The sequence below is a fragment of the Balaenoptera physalus genome (assembly GCF_965194825.1).
Source record: "Balaenoptera physalus genome assembly, chromosome: 8".
Taxonomy (NCBI): Eukaryota; Metazoa; Chordata; class Mammalia; order Artiodactyla; family Balaenopteridae; genus Balaenoptera; species Balaenoptera physalus.
Genome location: NC_138887.1, coordinates 64,883,263 through 64,904,962, shown reverse-complemented (window position 1 = coordinate 64,904,962; position 21,700 = coordinate 64,883,263). Strand labels below are relative to the sequence as shown.

At 38.4% G+C, this 21,700-nt stretch overlaps 1 protein-coding gene across 5 annotated transcripts in view; it reads left to right on the top strand.

The window, feature by feature from the left end:
* Window positions 1-21,700, top strand: part of ASB4 (ankyrin repeat and SOCS box containing 4) — a 151,780-nt gene that overhangs the window by 92,481 nt on the left and 37,599 nt on the right. For all 5 annotated transcript variants that reach the window (XM_082472016.1, XM_082472013.1, XM_082472014.1 and 2 more), the window contains one exon: window positions 14,250-14,740. In XM_082472016.1, coding sequence (XP_082328142.1) covers window positions 14,250-14,740 — 491 coding nt within the window. The remainder of the gene's footprint in view (window positions 1-14,249; window positions 14,741-21,700) is intronic.

The following is a 21,700-nucleotide window of genomic DNA, read 5'->3' as shown; positions in this document are numbered from 1 at the left end:
TGTTCTATCAGTTGCTCAAGCCAATAGCCTAGAAGGGATCCGTGTTGCCTCACTTTCCCTCACACCTCACACCCCAGAAGACCTGTTGGTGCCATCAAAATATATCTCTGGTCTAACCACTGAAGTGGTATCTCCACTTCAAACCACCCAAGATGGGACCACCTTAACCCAAGCCGCATTATTTCTTCTTGGCTACAATCGCAGACTTCCTATAATTTTCCTGCTTTTACATTTTCCTTGTTTATAGTCTACCCCCCGCACAGCCTGCTTGAGTAATCTTTACAAGAGGTGAATCAGATCATTTCACTCCCCAGTGCTTCCTCCCACATTTAGAATGTAAGTTAAAGTCTTTGCTGTGACCTTCTGTGCCTGCTTGCCTCACCAATGCTAGTTCCTACTGCTCCCTCTGTTACCTCTTTTGATGCTTGTCTTTGCATTTTCTGAACAAATCAAGGTTGTTCTTACCTACCTCAGAGCCTTTTCCCTTTGCCAGGAAAGCTTTTCTTCATGATCTTCAGGTGGCTTACTTCTTTGCTGCACAAAAGTCAGAGCCTTTACGTGAAAAGCTTCACCTTCTTCCCTCATCATTCTCCATCACTTTACCCAGCTTTATTTTTCTTCACAACATATCACTACCTATAATTTTATCATATATATATATACATACATATATGAGTTAACTTTTTTGTCTATCTTCTTCGCTAGCATGTAAAGTACATGAAGTTAGGGACACTGTCTTATTTACTATGGTCTTCCCAGAGCCTCTAACAGAAGCTGGTACATAGTAGTGTCTCAACAAATATTTGCTGAATGAATGAATGTACCAAGCTCTAGGAACACAAAGACAAATAAAAATTGCATCAGTTCTCAAGGATCTTAAATCGAGGAACAAGACACCCAAACTTGTTGTTCCTTAGCACTCTAGATAAAATTCTTTACAGAGGAGGGACAAGTAGCACAGCCCGGGGGTAAGGGAAGGTTTTCTAGAAGACATGGCACAGGACCTTGAAGGAGGAGTAAAGTTAATTAGTCAAAGAAGAAATTCAAGTCATTTCAGGTCAAGGAAACAACATAAGCAAAGGCACGTAGGTGTTTGCACAGAACTACAGGATGCTCAGTAATTAAAGCAAAGTGTGAGACAAAGGACAGCAGGATAGAAGCCTGGAGAGGTAGAAGCTGGATTTTGAATGGCTATATCTCTTATGGCGAAAAGCTTAGACTGTATCATATAGAAAATAGAAAGCCATTACAGGATTTTAAGAGATAGAGCAATATGGTCAGGTATGCATTTTAAATACATTACTGTCAGAATTATGGAAGATGAATCTGAGCACGTGGTAGCCTACGGGGGAAATGCAAATGTACAAACTAGGCAGTAGTAATAGGATAGGAATTTATAGTGTCAACACTTGGTGACTGATGAAAAGGGGCAGGGGAATGAGAAAGGAGGAGGAATGGAAGGTGAATTTCTGACCTTCAGTTTGATTTGCTGGAGCCATAGCATTGCTATTTATTGAAATATAGCTTATATGAGTAACAGGAATAAGAAGGAAAAGAGTTTAGTTTAAGACATGGTAAATTTTAGCGCTCAATGGACCTCCAGCTGAATTTGTTCAGAATGCAGTTGTAGATATAGATCTGAAACTCAGGGGTCAGCCCAAGACTGGTCATATATTTTTTAGCAGCTTTATTGTGGTATAATTTGCTTACGTAAAATTTATCCATTTTAAAGTGTGCAATTCAGTGGCTTTTAGTATTTTCACAGAATTATGCAACCACCACCACAATTTTAGAACATTTCATCACCCAGCAAGAAAACTGTACCTTAGCAATCACCCTCCATTTTCCTTTAACTCCCATTCCCCACCACCTCAGTCCTAGGCAACCACTAATTTACTTTCTGTTTCTATGAACTTGCCTATTCTAGACTTTTCATATAAATGGAATCATGCAATATGTGGTCTTCTATATCTGGCTTCTTTCACTTAGCATAGTGTTTTCAATGATTTTTGAAGTGATGAAATGAAACAATGTATTAGTACTTTGTTTCTTTTTATTGCTGAATGACATTACATTGTATTTATATACCACATTTTGTTCATCCATTTACCAGTTGCTGGACGTGTGGATTGTTTCCATGTTTTGGTTATTATGAATAATGCTGCCCTGAACAGTTACATACAAATGTTTGTGTGGACATATGTTTTCATTTCCTTTGAGTAAATACCCAGGAATGCAATTGCAGTGTCATGTGGTAACTCTGTGTTTAACTTTTTGAGGAACTGCCATACTGTTTTCCAAAGTGGCTGTACCATTTTACATTCCTACCATCAGTGTATGAGAATTCCCATTTCTCCACATCCTGACGAACACTTGGTACTATCTTTTTTGCTTGTTTCATTGACGTATAGTTGATATACAATATTATATGTTACAGGTGTATAATATAGTGAGTCACAGTTTATTAAAGTTATACTTCTTTTATAGTTATTATAAAATATTGGCTATATTCCCTATACTGTACAATATATCCTTGTAGCTTATTTTACACCTAATAGTTTGTACCTCTTACTCCCCTACTCTTATATTGCCCCTCCCCCTTATACTATCTGTTTTTTTGATCATAGCCATCCTGGTGGGCATAAGGTGGTATCAAACTATGGTTTTGATTTGCATTTCCCTGATGGCTAATGACACTGAGCATCTTTTCATGTGGTTATTGACCATTTGTATATCTTCTTTGTAGAGATGACTATTTATATACTTTGCCCATTTTTAAATTGGGTTATTTCTCTTTTTATTAATGAGATGTAAGCCCATTATATATATGATTGTTGATATATGATTGTTCATATAATTTTGAGAGTCATCTGTTCATAAGTAAAGTGAAAAGAGTAGCTGGGACTGCTCAAGGAAGTTACATACAGTAAGAAGTGCAGAAACTGAATGATACCTAGGTGAAACAACACAATTTAGGAACTGAGAAGAAGAGAAATCATAGAAATATAATGAAGGAATAGCCAGAGAGGGAGGAGAAAGCATCCCAGGGAAGTTGAAAAAATAGAATTTAAGAAGTGAGTTGTCAACACCATTGGATGCAGCAAAGGAGTGTAGTAAGATGAAGATTGAAAACTGTAGATAGGAATGATCAGTTGGAAGCCTCTGGTGACCTTTGTCAGAGCAGTTCCAGTGTAGTGGTGGGGACAGAAGGCAGGTTGTGATGGACCGAGGGGATCATAGGTAGTAAGGAAGTGGGTGCAGGAAGCAGAGACCACACTTCCAAGAAGTCTGGCTAAAAAGAGATGAACAGAAATTGGAGGGTAGTTAAAAAGGAGAAAAGGATTGGGAGAAACTTAAGTATGCTTATAAGAGGAGGACAAAAAGTTGATGGAGAGGGAGCTGTTTGATATAGAGTAAAGAGATACTATTTGTGGAGCAACATTTGACTGTTGGGAAGATGATCAGTCGCAAAGATGTAGTTATTTGTCTTGAATTGGAGGAGAGACCCCTCTTCCCTAACGTGAAAGGGAGAAGGTAAACGTAGCTGTTGAATCAGTCAGAACTGTTGTTTGTTTGTCTTACTGTTACTCACGGAAACTCAAGTCAGCAACGGTAGAAATAACTAGTGCTCATCAATATCTAGTTTTCTTCCCCTCCGGGCTCATGGAAGACTTTCTAGTCTAGTCCGCTTGCAGTTCAGCAGGATCATATATCCTTTCTGCCTAATGTAGTGTGAACAGAAGAAATGAGCCACTTCCAGGTTTAGGCAATGTAAAGCCCACATAGGATATTTAAAATCTGTTTCTCCCCATGATGTTGTGATACTGGAGGAAACCTCAGGTAGAGCTGGTGAAGCCAGAAGATCAAGGTAGCTTGGCTTCTGAGAGGTCAAATAGAGGACATTGGTTCTGGAACAACGGTAGACAGTGTGAGAGTGAGAAATAAACTTTTATTGCATTCAGCCACTGAGATTTGAGTGTTGTTACAACACCATAATTTAGTCTATCCTGATTAAATCCTAGCCTAAGGAAAATTTAGAATATATTGGCAATCAAGAAAGAGTTGAAAAACTTCACTAAGGGAAAGATAGAGATGCAACTGGGCAACAAGAACCAGTATTTCAAACTGAGTTCAACAGGGTAGAGGTGTATGAACCTTCAACAGGGAAGCCACTGCAAGAAGGACCAATAAGATATTTGGTAACGGTAATGCAATCTGCCCCAGAAGATTTAGGAATTGTGAATGCAAATGTGTTGGATGCATCATCTGCAAAGGTATTGCAGGATGATGTCAGGACAGAGATAAAATAAAGACTGAGCCAGATACCTATGTCTTTGGTGAAAATGGAAGAGTGACTGGGAATTTGTGAGATTGCAGGTGAAAAGGGATAAAGAGTAACTTCATTGGGTGACATAAACCTTAACCGATGAGGAGTTGTACACAAGACTGAGAGAGTAATGGTTCAGAAGCACCACTGTTGATCTAGAAGAAAGTAGTCCTCAACTCCAGACCTTGGAGAATGTGGGTATATAGGAATGGGGCCTTAGGGGAAATGGTGTTTCATTTAAGATTTCATTTAAGATAAGACTATGAAAGATACAGGAAAATATATTTGCCAAAGACAGTAGATTGAAAGGGCAAAATTGAAACTAGAACAAAGCAGGCTACTTTGGTGACAGTTAATAACAAACTTGACACTGCACAAAATTGCATCCTTGACAAAGAAGCAGACTTGAGAAACAATCGCAGAACTTGCAGGAAAAAAAAGTCCTGAATATGAAAAAAGAAGTCTAATCTTTGAATAACAGATGTTTCTAAAGAATGCTTACTGTTAATCATAAGTGAGACAATATATGTAAAACTCCTAGTGAGTGCTTGAAAAATAGCAGGCCTTATTCATATTTTCATAAAAGAACACTGAACAACTGTGATTTTACTGCACAAAAGCCTGTGCAAACCTTAGCATGATTTTGAACTGAGGCAGGTGAAGTTCAAGCTGATGGAGATGACAGAATTTCAGACAAAACAAGTAGCTACTGAGGATTCTAAATTTCTACCTAAAGTTAATAAACTGAAGAAAATTCCTTCTCAAATCCTTACTATTATAACCCATGATAATGTTTTCTCCATGTTTCCTTCTGTTCTCATGCATATTGCAGGCCACTATAATCAGTGAGACTAACTACTGTTCACCCTGTTTTAGCACTTTTTCTAAGAAAAGTGTAATTTTTAAAGGCAATGTTAAAAAGAATGCCATGAGTAATTTACCACTTTTTCACTCATGCATTTGAGGATTGGGGTTTAAAAAATTGTGAGGGGGGCTTTCTTATCAATGACTGTAACTTGATAGTTAGTGGGTGATGAAAATTTTAAGCAAAAAAATATTTTATAGCTTTCAATATATAAAGAAATGTTTCCTTTTTGAATATGACCAAAACTTAAAAACAGGATAAAGAAAAAATTTCCTGTATAAAAAACAGATAATTATGTGGAGATGAAATGGGTAGGTTTGGTTCCTAGTAAAATCAATAAAAAAAAAACTGAGCCTAGATATATCTTTAATAAGACATCAACTTTCAACAATAAAAATAGTAAAAGTATACAAATAGGTGAATAAATAAAAAGTAGGTTTCTTGTTTTACTAAGCATAATACCCTCCAGGTCCATTCATGTTTTCACAAATGGCAAGATTTCATTATTTTTTATGGCAGACTAGTATTCTATTGCATGTCTGTGTGTGTGTGTGTGAGAGAGAGAGAAAGAGAGAGAGAGAGAGAGATGCTTAGTGAAATAAGTCAGACAGAGAAAGACAAATACTGTATGCTTTCACTTACATGTGGAATCTAAAAAACAAAACAAACAAATATAACAAAATAGAAACAGACTCACAGATACAGAGAACAAGCTTGTGGTTACCACAGGGGAGGGAGGGGAGAAGGGGTGAAATAGGTGAAGGGGATTAAGAGGTGCAAGCTAGCAGTTATAAAATAAATAAGTCACAGAGATGTAATGTTTACCAAAGGGAATATAGTCAATATTTTATAATAACTTTGTATGGTGTGTAATCTATGGAAATAGCGAATCACTGTTGTACACCTGAAACTAATATAATATAGTAAGTCAATTATACCTCAATAAATAAAGGAAGGAAGGAAAGAAGGAAGGAAACTTAACACTATCACTAACAAAACAAACAAAAAGTAGATTGCTTATAAAGGAACAAAAAGCTTGGTGGGCTCCCATTTCTCCATGATGTTCAGTATTAGAAAAAGGGTAGAATGAACTTATGGAATATTTTGGAGAAAATTACCCAAGAATATTATTTTTAATGTGTGATGACAATTAAAAATAGTATCCAATATTTGAGTTCTTAGAAAATATGCTAAAAGGTGCCCTGTCTAAAAAATTTACTAGACACATGACTATTAACTGGATCATGGGATGTATTCATAAAACAATGTTATTTTTGTTTTCCAGTGTCTTTTTAAATTATTCCGAGGGTCTAGTTTCTCCCCTACTGTGGGAGGAAAACTCAGGCGGGTCTGTGTCTTCTCTGGTAACCCTTAGGTACAAAAAAGTTACATAGTCACTTTAAGTCTCACAAGTCAGTCTCAATTCAAAAGTTGAACATTCAGGGCTAATAATTCAAACTTTTTTTTTTTTATTGGAGTATAATTGCTTTAAAATGTTGTGTTAGTTTCTGCTGTACAGTGAAGTCAATCAGCTGCCTGTATACCTGTATCCCCTCCCTCTTGGACCTCCCTCCCCTGCCCCATCCCACCCATCTAGGTCATCACAGAGCACGAACCTAAGCTTCCTGTGCTTTATAGCAGGTTCCCACTAGCTATCTATTTTACACATGGTAGTGTATATATGTCAATCCTAATCTCCCAACTCATCCCACCCTCACTTTCCCCCTCCCTGTGTCCATATGTCCATTCTCTACGTCTACGTCTCTATTCCTGCCCTGCAAATAGGTTCATCTGTACCATTTTTCTAGATTCCACATATATGCATTAATATACGATATTTGTTTTTCTCTTTCTGGCTTACTTCACTCTGTATGACAGATGTAGGTCTATCCACATCTCTACAAATGACCCAATTTCGTTCCTTTTTTTGGCTGAGTAATATTCCATTGTATATATGTACCACATCGTCTTTATCCATTCATCTGTCATTGGACATTTAGGTTGTTTCCATGTCCTGGCTATTGTAAATAGTGCTGCTATGAATATTGGAGCACATGTATCTTTTCAAATTAGTGTTTTCATTTTCTTTGGATATATACCCAGGAGTGGAATTACTGGATCATATGGTAGTTCTATTTTTACTTTTTTGAGGAACCTCCATACTGTTTTCCATAAAGTCTGAACCAATTTACATTCCCACCAATGGTGTTAATTATAGTTTCCTTGGATATCAGGTAAGATAAGTACACCTTCTTCATCATTCTTCTTTCCTTCTCATTCTTTTACTTTTTTTTTTACAAAATTGATTTGTTCTTTACTCTTTGAAAATTATGTAAAAAATGTTTGAATTTATAGGTTAATTCAGGAAGAATTGCCATCCTTATACTATTGAATCTTTCTATCCACAAACATAGCAGAACTTTCCATTTAAGTCCTTTGCCTTCAGTAAAGTTTTTATCATTTTCTGCACAAAGATCTTGTTTATATCCTAAAAAATAAATAAGGAAAACACAAACAATTCAATGAAAAATGGGCAGAGGCTATGAATAGGCAATTCATACAAGTGGAAATCTTGTTGCCCCTATAGACATATGAGAAAACACTACTGATAACCAGGGGAATGCAGATTAAATCAAAATACCATTTCATACCATCTAATTGGCAAACATTAAACAGTGCGACAATACAAAGTGCTGGAAATGATGCCGAACCTTTAAACTATACCGATGGACATTTGAATTAACACAAGCACTGATGAGTATAATTTAATATAATTGAAAATGTTTGTATACTACTACCCACTAATTCGGTTTCTCTCTCTAGAGAAACTCCTGCATGATTTGAAAGGTATTTGTTATTATGAAAAAGCTAAAACAACTTAACTGTCTTTAGGAGAGGAATGGCTAAACTGTAGTTTAATTATGCAATGTAATTCTGTTCAGCAGTTGAAATGAAAAAATCAGCTCTCTGCTCAAAAACATAATGTGGCTGGTAAAAACAGGTTGCAAAAGTGAGTACAACTTACATGGTTTTTAAGAACACAAAATAATGATATATACGTTGCTTATGGATACATATGTGAGTAATAAAAGAACAAAAATTTAAAGGGAATGACAAAGTCAACTTTAGAATAATGATTATCTCTGAGGAGAAAGAAAGGGAGGGAAGAAAAGAGAAATGGGCTGGTTTTTTTCTGTAAAATTTTATCTTGGAAAAAAGAAAACCAAAGAGAATATGTCAAAGATTAATATCTGTCAAATATGGGTACTCATATATAGATGTCTGTTATATTTTCTGAGATTTTCTATATTTTTAAATTCTTTCATAATTTGTAAAAAATCTTAGATTTAGTGCTGATATAATAACAGATATTTAGATGTAGTAACACAGTAGATTTCTAACCTAACTGCATTTTACATATAAACGCAAAATACTTTTGAATTGTAAATAAGTATGGAAATTTCCAGAAATGCAACTATGCTACAAATCAAGGCAATACCAGACCAAGATTTATTTCCTCATTTTGGAATACCATTCATTACGGCAATGACATCTGTGGTATTTGAATTACAATACAAAACACCTATGTCAGTTCAGTGACGTAGCTGCTAGGAGTCTACATATGGGTTCAAGCAAATAAGCATTTCATTGTGTCATCTAGTATAGTCAATAACACATTAAAATTTACACTATATCATTGCAATTTATTTATATTATTTGTGGCAATCATAACTATGTAGTTAAAATTATTGGAAACTACTTTCATTCTGCGTTTACGTGTTAGCTAGGCATTGGGTTTATTTTTAAAAGATTATGTATGAAGGTAGATGATATTATTTCTCGACTTCATCGCGGAATAGGAAAGGCATGCCTGGAAGGGTTGAGAGCACTGGTCTGGCCTCGTCCTCCATCTCCCCACTGATCTCCCCACTTACACACAGGCTCTGTGAGAAATCAAGTTCATAGGACAGGGAGGGAGGCAGGGCGGGCTTAGGGATGAAGTAAAGATGTGTATTCCTTGAGTCTGGGAAGATGGAGAGGTGACGGTTTCTACAGAGACCTGCCCCCACCCTCACGTAGCTTTTGAGGTGACAGAACTGTGAGGGAATGTGGATACTTTGGAGAGGACGCCTCTGAGGGCCAACTCTTAGAATGTAGGGAGTAGCAAAGCCCAGCAGGGGGAGCCATATGATGCCTGATCTTGGATGATCAGCCAAGCCAACAAATGGGCACTGGGAAGCAGTTTAATTTTATTTGGGAAAAAAAGTAAGGAAATGTGAGGTCTTATAACTAGGATTCATGAAATTGATTCTATCTGTTGGAGGGTGATGAATGGATACTATCATACAGTATGGAAGAACAGAAAAAATTTAATGTTGACTGGCACTGTGTCCCTCCTGTGGCACTGTGTCCCTCCTGTGGCACTGTGTCCCTATATTCCTGGCTTCAGGAGTATCACAGTACCATTTCTGTGGCCAGCATCCACTCTTTCTGTGCAATTCTTATCCTATGTCCCCTTTTCATCATATTCTCAGTGCAACCAAATCTCTGTCTCCTTTGCCCACAGATTAAATCTCAAAAGTTCTTGTTCTTTATCAGGCAATGAAAATGAAAATTTTTCTCCATCTCATTTGCAACCATTTCAGACTAGTTCTGGAGTCCATCTTGCATAAATTAGAAGGTTCGTGAAGGGCCTTCTCTCACTAAAATTTACTTTACCCCAGAAATAATTTACCCGTCTTCCCTAAAATGAAAATTGCTACAAATTTTGTGGGGGCATAGTTTACAGAAATGTAAAGAAAACTTTTTAGAGAAACAGACCATGTTCCTACATGAAAAGACTCTATGCTATAGGAATATCAATTCTTCCTAAATCGGTAAGTACACCACAATAAGTTCCACATGAATTAAATGTTAAACATTTTTAAAAATCTATTAAAAATCCAATTATAATTAATCTGGATAGTTATGAAACCTCTGAGAGGAGTAGGACATTCTAATACCAAAAACAAAAGCAAAAACAAAAAAACAAAGGGAGAATTTGACCATATAAAGTTAACATTATTGTATTAAAGAAAAATCAAAATAAACTGGTTAAAAAATGTATACCAATTATGAGAGCGTAGGCTTAAATATTATTTTAATGAATGACTCATATAAATGTAAACAAAGCAGAAAGGCTTCAAAGTATAAAACGACAAAAATTTGGACAATAACTAAAGAAGAAATGCCACTAGTTAATAATTACAGACAAAGTGTTCAAATTCTAATAAACAAATCAATTCAAATAAAAAGAAAAAGAGAGACCATTTTTTACTTCCAAATAGCAAAAATATTTTTTAAATTGTGTAACTACATACTGGTGAGTAAAATAGTACTCATGCATCAATGAGAGATATATATAAATATAGAGAGATATAGATAAATATAACTTTCCTCAATTATTCATAAAGACCCTTAAAACAGCTCAGATATTTCAGCTTAATGACTCTATTTTGGGGGAATTTATGCTTAGGAAATAATCCAAAGATTTACACACAAATGTATCAATTGTAGCATTAGTCATAAGATCAAAACTTTGGGAAAAAATCTTCACATCCACCAGGAGGGTAAACTCACTCTATGGAATATTATGTCGTTATTTTTAAATGATATTTAAAATGATAATATAACAATATGGAAATGCTTTATAATAGTAAATAAAAAGCAATATTTGGTTAATAAAAATATTAAAATATGTCTAACCTAATTGTTAATTAGGGAAATAAATATTCAAACAATGAGATATCACTATGCACCCATCTGACTGACTAAAATTAAATAGAATGAAAATACCAAATGTTGATAAGAACCCTCACACATGGCCTATGGGAGTGTAGACTGGTACAACACCTATTTGATACCATCTAATGACGCTGAAGATAAGCACACCCGATGACCCAGCAATTCCACTCATAGGTATAGAACCCCATGAACCCTGCCCATGAGCACCAGGGTACAAGAATGTACAAGAATACTCATGGCAGCAGTGTTTGGAATAGCCTGAAACTGTAAATGTCTCTCACTAGTAGGATTACTTGTACTGTGAGATAGAACACAATAAAATGAACAAACAAGAGCTAAACATCGCAACATAGATCATTTTCACATACATAGTGTTGAGTGAAAGAAGCAAGTCATGAAAGAATATGTGTTGATTATTCCATTTATATAAAGTTCGAAAATAAGTGAAACTAAACTATCTTGTTTAGAGGTATATACGAGGGTGGTAAAACTATAAAGAAATTCAAGGACATGATTATCATAAAAGTCAGAATAATATTACCTCCAGCAGGATGGTGGAGTTGTGAGGTGGAAGGATACATAGGACAGTAGAGGGCTTTTCCGGGTCAGGGAGTGTTTGATTTCTTGACCTGGGATGTGATTACATCGCTGATGGCTTTACAATATTTTTTAAACTGCACATATATATTTTTATATATTATGTAATGCATGTTATATATTATGGGTTGAATTGTATCCCCTCCCTTCCCCCCAAAGGAAGATATGTTGAAGTCCTAATCCCCTGCAACTCAGCATGTGACCTTGTTTGGATATAGGGTTGTTGCAGATGTAATTAGTTAAGATAAGTAGAGCAGGATGGGCCCCTAATGCAGTATGATTGGTGTCATAAGAAGGCAGCCATGTGAAGACACAGAGACACAGAAAGAACCATGTGAAGATAGAGGCAGTCCTTGGAGTGATACATCTACAAGCCAAGGAACACAAAGGATTGATAGACATCACCAGAAGCTAGGAGGCAGGCATGAGACAGATTCTCCTTTAAAACCCTCAGAAGTAGCCACTCTCATCAACACTGTAATTTCACTTCCAATCTCTAGAACCGTGAACAAATTTCTGTTGTTTGCGGTACTACTTTGCAGTACTTTGTTACGGCAGTTCTAGGAAACTAACACATTGCATTTTCACATTAAAAAAAATATTTTTTTAAGTTCCCAAGAACTTATGTTTATGGTCTCTAATTTCTTGAATGAATCACAAAATCTAAAATAGAAAAGTAGTCAAATCATCCTACTTTATGTAGTCCCTGGAAAAGTTACACTCAAAGACACAATTCAAATATAAAAATAAGGCTCTCCTATTCAGAAAAGGAAACTGCGCAGTATATCTAGTTGTAGCAAGAGGTCAGGGATCCATTGTAAATATCTAAGTACATTAAAAAATAAAGGACGTGCTTACTTCCAAGTTGGCCTATGAAATTTTCACCCTGACCCTTTGATTCCCTTTCTTACTGGAAATTCTCCAGCATCTGAAGTGACCCTGCATTAGCTTCTGGGAAGACATTCTCATTCATTCCATTTCACTCCAGAGCAAAGAAGGGCTGACCTGAAGGGAGATCTGACCCAGAACTTCTCCAGGGCGGAATACTGATGAACACAGATGGCAGATTGTTGTGAGGGACGATTTTTACTTATAATTCTGCTTCCTGAAAGTTAGGAGCAGAGATAGTCTCTGAGTTTACAGAGCAATGTGCTTTCAGAAACGTCACTGAGGGGTGGCTTTTTTATGACACCAAGTAAGCTTGTAGGAGTATTGCCTTTCTTAAATGTGTTCCATATGATCAGAGGATGCCATAAAAAAGGGCATAAAGGAGCAACACACAGAGAACAGATTTTTAAATTTAACAAAATGCAACATGATTTCTCTGTTACTTTCAAGTTTTCAAATAACCAAAGGGAGCAAAGTACAGAAAAAAATTTTTTAGAAAAATAATGACGTAGAATAGCACAGTGGTGAGAGATTTTGAAGCCAGGCTGTCTGCTTTCAAACCTCTGTTCTATTCCTTCTTAGCCTGGTATAGTTATTAGTCTAAAAACAAATTTCTTCATCTGTAAAATTAGGATAAAAATGCACCTCCTGCAAAGGACTGCTAGGAAGATTCCGTGAGGCAATATGTGAAAAGCATTTAGCTCAGAATGTTGTACATGGCAAGTGCTTAATAAATATTAGTTGCTGGCATAATAATAATAATGATAGTAATAAAAGTATTTCCAGATTTATACTTGAAGTAACTATAAAAATTTCCAGTAAAATTGACTACAGAATAGGCCTCCTGGGGTCACTAGGTCACCCCAATTAAACTAGGCTGAGAAGGAAAATTTCAGCTTCTCAAGTTGACCATTCTAGTACTTAACTTCCCTATCAAAAAATAAAATTCACTCAGTTTCCTGGTCTGTTAGATAAGTGGGTTGGATTGAATAATTTCTAAGGAGATTTCCAAGCACTAATAATCTGTATTTCTAAACAGCATTTGTCAACCATAAATCGGACATGTTACATACAGTCTTTAATTGTCTTTCTTTTAACGAGTATTTTATTTTACTAGCTTCTATCCCTTTCCTTTCAAAATATAACCCTTAGTCTAGTTCGGTGGTCAAAGTGTCTTGTGTTTTTTGTTTTTGCCCCAGTTGTATTCCAAGGGAACCTCACAGACTTCGGTGGCTTAATATTGTCAGTGTTCAGTCAGAGGGCTGAGCAATTTCCATACCACTGAAGTTCCCTTGGACCAAACGTTTAGGTTTAGTTCCCTTGAAAGAAAAGAAAAAGATGATTTTGAAGAAATCTCATCAAGAAACTGAAGACTTTTAAAGCCACATGTATGAGCCTCAAAGATTGTGATATAACCTTCATTTTTAAGGATATTTGCTATTCTATTGATAAAAGCTATTTGGTTATCTGAATCACTTTGTATTTCCAAATCCATCTAGGGGTAGGAACTATCACTCAACTGACAGCCCTCCAGCCTCCCAGCCGAAATCCTTTGCTCTCAGGCCCACTCTCCCATCACCTCAGTACATTTGCTGGTTGTCCAGGAGGTGGCACTGTTGTTTCAAAGCAGTGGCTTCCGTGGGGTCTAGAAATGGAACTTGGAAAAACGGGTGGTATACAGCGGGAGAAGTTGAAAGGGAAGCAGCGAGAAAAGGCCTGTTTAATGAACCTTGTGGGAAAATGACAAAATATGTTTAAATAATTGTCTTCCTCATTCTCCCTTTCTAGGGGCGAACGTGAACATGAAGACCAACAACCAGGATGAGGAGACGCCCTTGCACACGGCTGCCCACTTCGGCCTCCCGGAGCTGGTGGCCTTCTACGTGGAGCACGGGGCCCTAGTGGACAGTGTGAACGCCCACATGGAGACCCCCCTGGCCGTCGCAACCTACTGGGCCCTCCGCCTTAAAGAGCAGGAGTACAGCAGGGAGCACCACCTCATCTGCCGCATGCTGCTGGACTACGAGGCCGAGGTCAACGCCCGCGATGACGACTTTAAAACTCCGCTCCACAAGGCAGCCTGGAACTGTGACCACGTGCTCATGCACATGATGCTGGAAGCTGGCGCAGAAGCCAATCTCATGGATATCGGTGGCTGTGCCGCCATCCAGTATGTGCTGAAGGTCACCTCCGTGCGACCTGCCGCCCAGCCTGAGATCTGCTACCAGCTGCTGCTGAACCATGGGGCGGCTCGAATATACCCTCCACAATTCCATAAGGTGAGGCTGTGTCCCAGGGAGCCAAGTGGAGAACTTGGTCATCAGCGGGGTGATGGGGACTCGAAGGGTGGCTTGGTCTGAAATCTCCAAGTAACTCAAGTTTGTTTGAGGCTTGAGTCTTTGGGCTGCCTCTGATATCCTCAATCTGACATTCCATTTACACGTATAACCCTAGCTATCTCGTCCCAGTCCAAGTCTGTTTGAAATCTGGGGCTGAGAGCAAAGAAGGAGAGCAAGAGTAGTAGATAATTTTCCATGTCTTGTGTGAACACCAGTGAACTGGTGGTGGCTTCCTGGGGGACTGAGTGAAAAAGATTAGAAGGCCACTTTACGTCTGCAGGAGAGGTGAATGGTGTGGACACAGGCACCCTCTTGCCGTCTCTCAAGCAGAATGTCTGCTCTAAAGATGATTGAGCCTGCCTTGGAATTAGTTTGTAGACATGAAAGGGCCACTCAGTTTTCTAGTTTAATGAAAGCTAACGTTTATTAAGAACTAATAATCATATTTATTATTATAATGAATTCTATTTATTAAGCACACTGTTATAAGCATTTTACACTTCTTAATTTAATTTATTTAATTCTATAACAATCTGATAAGGTAAATAATATCATCATCCCTATTCTATAGAGGAGGAAACTGAGGCACAGAGTAGTTAAGTAATTTGTCTGATCTCACACAGAGGCAGTGCCAGTATTCAACCTTGGTTCATTTGGTGCTAGTGTTTAGCTTTATAGTATGACACTGCACAGCCTTTATTTTAAACAATATTGAATGATAATCTCTAATGGGCTAGCAGGGACCAGATATTACCAATACTGGCATGACTAAGACATGGTAACTATCCTCAGTTAGCTTAGGATCTAGTGAGAGAGACAAACACATAAAGAGATAACTTTAATATTCCATGGTAAATGACAAGGTAGAGGAATAAAGGGTTCTCTAGGCACATGGAAGAGAGAGAGTTTTGTATTAGGTTGATGACAGTCATTAATTTGGAACCAAAATGCATTTCACCTTAAATAAAGAAATCAAATGATAATTTACCTAGGATCTCACTCATTTAAAAAAATTAATTAACACACAGTAGAGGAGTTTTATGTATAAACCAGCTAACTAATGTAGGGTCACAGAAAACTAGTTGATAGAAGTTTTACTAAATTCACAGCCAAGTTCTACCTCCTACCTTGGTAAAATGTCAGAGACTTGTCTGAAGCCCTGCAGTGTGAAGTTTAGTTGAAAGAAAAGTTCCACTAAAGAATTTAAGGGGAATGCACTCAGAAAATTCCAGATAGACAACCCACAGAAAGTTCCAATGTAGACATGATGAGTTCAATGATTTATGTGATCTCAGTAAGGAATTTTCTCTTGGTTGTCAGTGTTTTAATGGAAGATTAAGTAATTTTTTTCCTTAAAATTTTATGAAATACTCATAATGTCCTGGAACTTTAATTTTATAGAAAATTTCAAAAGATTATGTTGATTAGGAATAGGATAATAAATAATAATGTTACAATAATGTCCTTTGTTGAACTCTAAATAGGCTTTATACATATTATTTAATTTAATTTTATAATAACCTCTGAGGTAGGAGCTGGCATTATCCTCATTTAAAAGGTGATAGAATTCAGATATTTTCCTAAAGTCACACAGAGTAAGTGGTCAAGTTCATTCATTCATTTATTTAACAAGTATTCACTGAGCACGACTTTGTGCCAGGAACTCTTCTAGGAGTTGGAGATAGAGCAATGAAGCAAACAAAGGCCTTCATGGAAGATACTTTCTAGTGGGAGACAGGAAAAAAAACAAAACAACAAACTAATAAATATACTCTGATATGTTAGGCGCTATGGAGACAAGTAAAGCAAGGTAAAGATAATAATAGAATGTGGGCTTTCTTTGGTGTTTATGTCTGTGCTGTTTTACGAAGGCTGATTAGAGAAAATGAGGATGTGAAGGAGCAAGTCATGTGAATAGCTGGGGGTGGGCAGGGGTGGTGGTGGGGGGAGCATTCTAGATATAAGAAAAACCAGGTACAAAGATCCTGAGGTAGGAGAGGGCTAAACATGTCTGAGGAAGCCAGAGTGCCTGAAGTGGGGTGAGAAAGGAGGAGGAGAAGTCAGAGAAGCATAAAAGGGTGATTTGCAGACCATATAAATGACCCTGTAGACTGTGCTGATATTCTTGGTTTTTTATTGTGAATGAGAGAGTAAGTCACTGAAGGATTTTGAGTGAGGGAAAAAAAGTCTGATTTATGTTCCAGGAAGTTCCTTTTGACCGCCTTTTGGAGAATAACTCTAGGGGGGAGAGGGGCAAAGGTAGTACAGTTATCTAGATAAGAGATAAGGGTGGCTTAGACCCACAGTGGAAGTGGGGAAAGTAGTGAGAAGTGGTGAGATTTGGGGCAAGCTCTGAAAAGGGAGGCCATAGGTTTCCTGATGGATTATTTGTGACCTGTGAGAAGAAGAGAGGAATCAAGGATAACTTCGAGGATTTCTGCCCAGGGAATAGAAAGAATAAAGGAGCCATTTCTTGAGAAAGTAACTGTGCAGGTGGAGCTGCTTTTGAAGAGAAGATCAAGGGGTCTGCTGTGCTTCAGATGCCTATGAGTCATCCAGGTGGAGATGTCAAGTAGGCAGTTTGATATATAACCCTGGTGTTCAGGGAGAGGTCCTGGCCAGAGATACAAATTTAGGAGTCTTCATCGTGAATATGATGTATAAACCCATGAGGACAGATGAGGTCAACCAGAGCATGGGGGTAGAGAAAGAGAGGAGAAGTGGCCAGAGGACTGGGCTATGGGGCACTCCAACTAGAGTTTGGGTAGATGAAAAGGAATCAGTGAAGGAAACTGTAGAAAGTCCTTGAGCTAGGAGGAGAATCAAGATGGACTGTTTTCCTGGAATCCAAGATAGAACATGAGAAAGGAAGATATGGAATCAGCTGGGTTGAATATAGGTGGCATTTCAAATAAGATGAGGGGTAAGAAGTTGCCATTGGATTAGACAACATGGATTTTATTGGGGACCTCAACAAGAGTTATTTTGGTGGATCACTGGTGAGAAAAGGTTAATTAAAGTGGATTCAAAGGAAAAAGGGATAAAAGGAAGTGAAAACAGTGAGGGGTTTGAGACATTTTCTTGTAATGCAAAAGTAGCTAGAAGGGAATGATGGCTGATATGTTTGTTGGCTGATGGGAGTGTTCTAGGAAGGGGAGAAAATTTGCTGCAGGTAATTATTGGAGCGCCATCTTGAAGATGGGATCTAGTGCACAAATGTTGGTGTTGGTCTTAGTAACACAGACAGTTCATCCATCATAGCAGGAGGGAAGGCAGCGCCTGTGTGCCCAGATGCAGGGATGTTGGTAGATATGTTAATAAGAGTTTATATAAGTACTCTTACGATTGCTTCTATTTTCTCAGTAAAGAATGAGAAGTGGTTGGAGAAGAGGTTTGAAGACTTAAGGGCAAAGGTGAAGGTGTGAGATGTTTACCTTGGGGAGCAAATGGACTTGGGAAATGTAATAGGATTGCTGGGTGGCTCAAGCCCATTAAAAGTTAATAGTCATACGTTTGATTCAGAATGTGGTCTGTCTGACTCCTGAACCTAAGCCCTTAGATTTAGCAGTTTCTGCTGTGTTTTATGATATTGCCCAGGAAATGTATTTAAACCTAAAGGATCACAACACAAGAAAAGACCGAAAGAGGTCATTTTGTTTAATTCTCAAGGCTCTAGGCAGAAATAGTGCTCTTGTTGTATTTGCAAATCTCCATGAAGGCAGATTCTACAGCACTCCCTTCCTTGGGTGTCTCTTTGATTTTGGAACACCGCCCCCTCCCACCCCTGAGTCCCTCCTGAGTCCCTCCCACTTTTTTTTCTTTTTGGTAAATATTCGAAACTAATCCTCTACTTCTTATTCCTGACCTGGAATAACTCATATGCATCCTATTAAATCCTTACATCTTTGTATCAGTTTGTACCTAAGGCTTCTCTTTTTTCCCAAACAGAATTTTATATTTCTCCCAAGTTTTTAGCTGTTACTTGTTTTTGCCTCTGGATCTTGGTCAAGGTATGTCTGAAAAGATCGAGAATTAGGACAATGTTTAACCCTTATATTTCCTCTCTAAATTTTGAGGAAAGACTGCTACCTAAATGGACTGAAAAAATATTCATGAAATCTATTGTTGAAGGTAGTTGTTTGACCTCAGTTGTTAATTCTCACCTTCCTTGCAATTTTCTCATTGATCAGTAGGCTTTGGAATTTTAAAATACTTTTTCATGCTAAGGTTGGATCCAAGGAATATTTTCTTACTTGAACTGTTATACATATTTCAGCCTTAGAAATAAAATCAAATGGTTATATTCTATGAAAAATCCAGCAACTTTTATTTAAAGTACAGTGATCCATAGCTTTTAGCTATGAATATCTACTGCTTAGTTTGCATCCATTTTCTGGATCATACACACTGGTATCTAGATTTGGCTAAAACAATAGATATTAACAATCTCTAGAGTGAGTATACAACTCAGCATTTTAAATTACATATGAAATGGTTCCCATTTAAAAATTTTACCTCTGCTTTATCACTCATAACTCATTCATTCTAGACTTGCCATGCTATGCATGTCAAGAATAAAGAAGCATGGAATTTGGAGGGGGGGTGTCAAACAAATTTGGTTCCTGCCACTCACCTAAGAGTGTGATTTTGAATAAATTGCTTGCTTCTTGAGCCTAAATTTCCTTCCCTGTGAAATGGATATACTCTTATACCTTGGCAGTAATATGCAGACCAAGTCCTTCACTAGAAAGAAATTAATCTTACTCATAGCACACCACAAATATACTCAGAGCCCAGAGGATGGTGCCAAACATTTTCTTACTCTTTCTGGAGTCATTGTCAGTCCTCACAAAGTCTCTCCCCCAATTCCTCACCCCAGCCTTCGTCCTGCATCTATAAATATCTCTTCCTTGGACTACCTCCCCCTTTTTTCTCTACCCACATCTCACTAGAGTGGTCATTCTTCATAGTGGGACTTCTAGAAGACAAACAATCGATCTCTTTCTAATACAGCTCACTTCATAATGCATAATTTTGTGTATATTTATGCTGTAAGGCTACCTTCCTTCCAGGGACGAGGATAGAGAGGGACAGAGGGCATGGATAATAATATCCTTCTCCTAAGGTTGTTTTTTTTTTAATTTATTTTTTTGGCTGTGTTGGGTCTTTGTTTCTGTGCGAGGGCTTTCTCGCCCCTAAGGTTGTTTTGAGAATGGAACAAGATAATATTTAAGAAGCGTTGGGGCTTCCCTGGTGGCGCAGTGGTTGAGAATCCGCCTGCCAATGCAGGGGACACGGGTTCAAGCCCTGATCTGGGAAGATCCCACATGCTGCGGAGCGGCTAGGCCTGTGCGCCACAACTGCTGAGCCTGCGCGTCTGGAGCTCGCGAGCCACAGCTACTGAGGCCTGTGCACCTGGAGCCCGTGCTCCGCAATGAGAGAGGCCACCGCAATGAGAAACCCAGGCACCACAACGGAGAGTAGCCCCCGCTCGCCACAACTGGAGAGGGCCCGTGCGCAGCGGCGAGGACCCAACGCAGCCAAAAATAAAATAAATATATTAAAAAAAAAAAAAAAGAAGTGTTTACCATGACTTCCCTGGCTGTCCAGTGGTTAAGACTTCACTTTCCAATGCAGGGGGTGCGGATTCAGTCCCTTGTCGGGGAGCTAAGATCCCACATGCCTCACGGCCAAAAAACCAAAACATAAAACAGAAGCAATATTGTAACAAATTCAATAAAGATTTAAAAATGGTCCACATCAAAAAAATCTTAAGAAAAAAAGGAAGTGTTTATCGTTTCTGGTCATGGCAACCTTTAAACAAAAGATGACTATAACTGTTATCATTACATATCTGTTGAGCAGTAGAATCCGTGCTCCTGGGCCTGGTTTACCCACAGGGGCCTTTCCAACCAGGAGAGACAATGTGTGAGAATGCCCAGAGATTAAATGTTGAGTTTTACTCTGAAACCCCCTGGTGGTTGACTGTGGATGAAACAGGTCTCTGCAAAAGTAAGTAAAAGACCCTCTCCCCATTCCCCTGTAAGAGCCACTTTAGGGTTTGGGCTGCTGCTGCCCTCCCCAGGAGCGTGGTGCTGGCGGGGTGGAGCCACAGGTGACTCCGGACTGTGGAGGGTGAGCCTGGTCCCCGAGGATTGCTTCCTCCTGGCTCACAGGTGAAGGGAAGTGGCTCCTACAAGGTTCCGCATGGGGCTGCTGATCTGGAGAGCAGCAGTGGTCAAGCTAGGAGCACACCTGCCTCCCCTTCCGAAGACGTTCCCAAGGGTGTTCATCGTTTCTTCCTCATCAATTTTAGAGTCAAAGTGGTCTTCACCAGTCAGGAAGGATCTTTAAAGTTCCCAACCTCAAACAATTGCTTCTTCAAAGACATGCCCTCTGCCTGATTCCTAAAGATTTCTTTCACTTACTGCCAAACTTACTTGGCTAGACCTCTGGTATAATAGAATGAAAGCACTTCCTTCTGGGATTGGAGAGCACAAGCATTTGAAAACTTTACTTTTAGAAAGAAATCCTATCAAAATGTTATCTGTGGAGCTGGGGAATGTAACTACACTAAAAGCACTGAACTAGAGACATTGCCTTCTGGAACCCCTGCAGCTTATTGTGCAGAAAGGATTGGCAGCTATTCTGGCCTCCCTGTGGCTCTGGGCAGCAGAACATCCCTCCCCTGGAGATGCAACTTCTAGAGGTTTGTAGGACAATTATGATGAAAAACTGCATTGAAACTGAAGTTAGTGCTTTTTAAAGAAGTGCCAGACTAGGGGCAATAGGCCTTTAAATGGATTTTCTGTTCTCCTGCAAGAAGTCTTGCAAATGTGAGGAGGGTCACAGGTCCTGTTCACAAAGGCAGTTCTCTGAGAGATAACAGTGAGGAGGGGT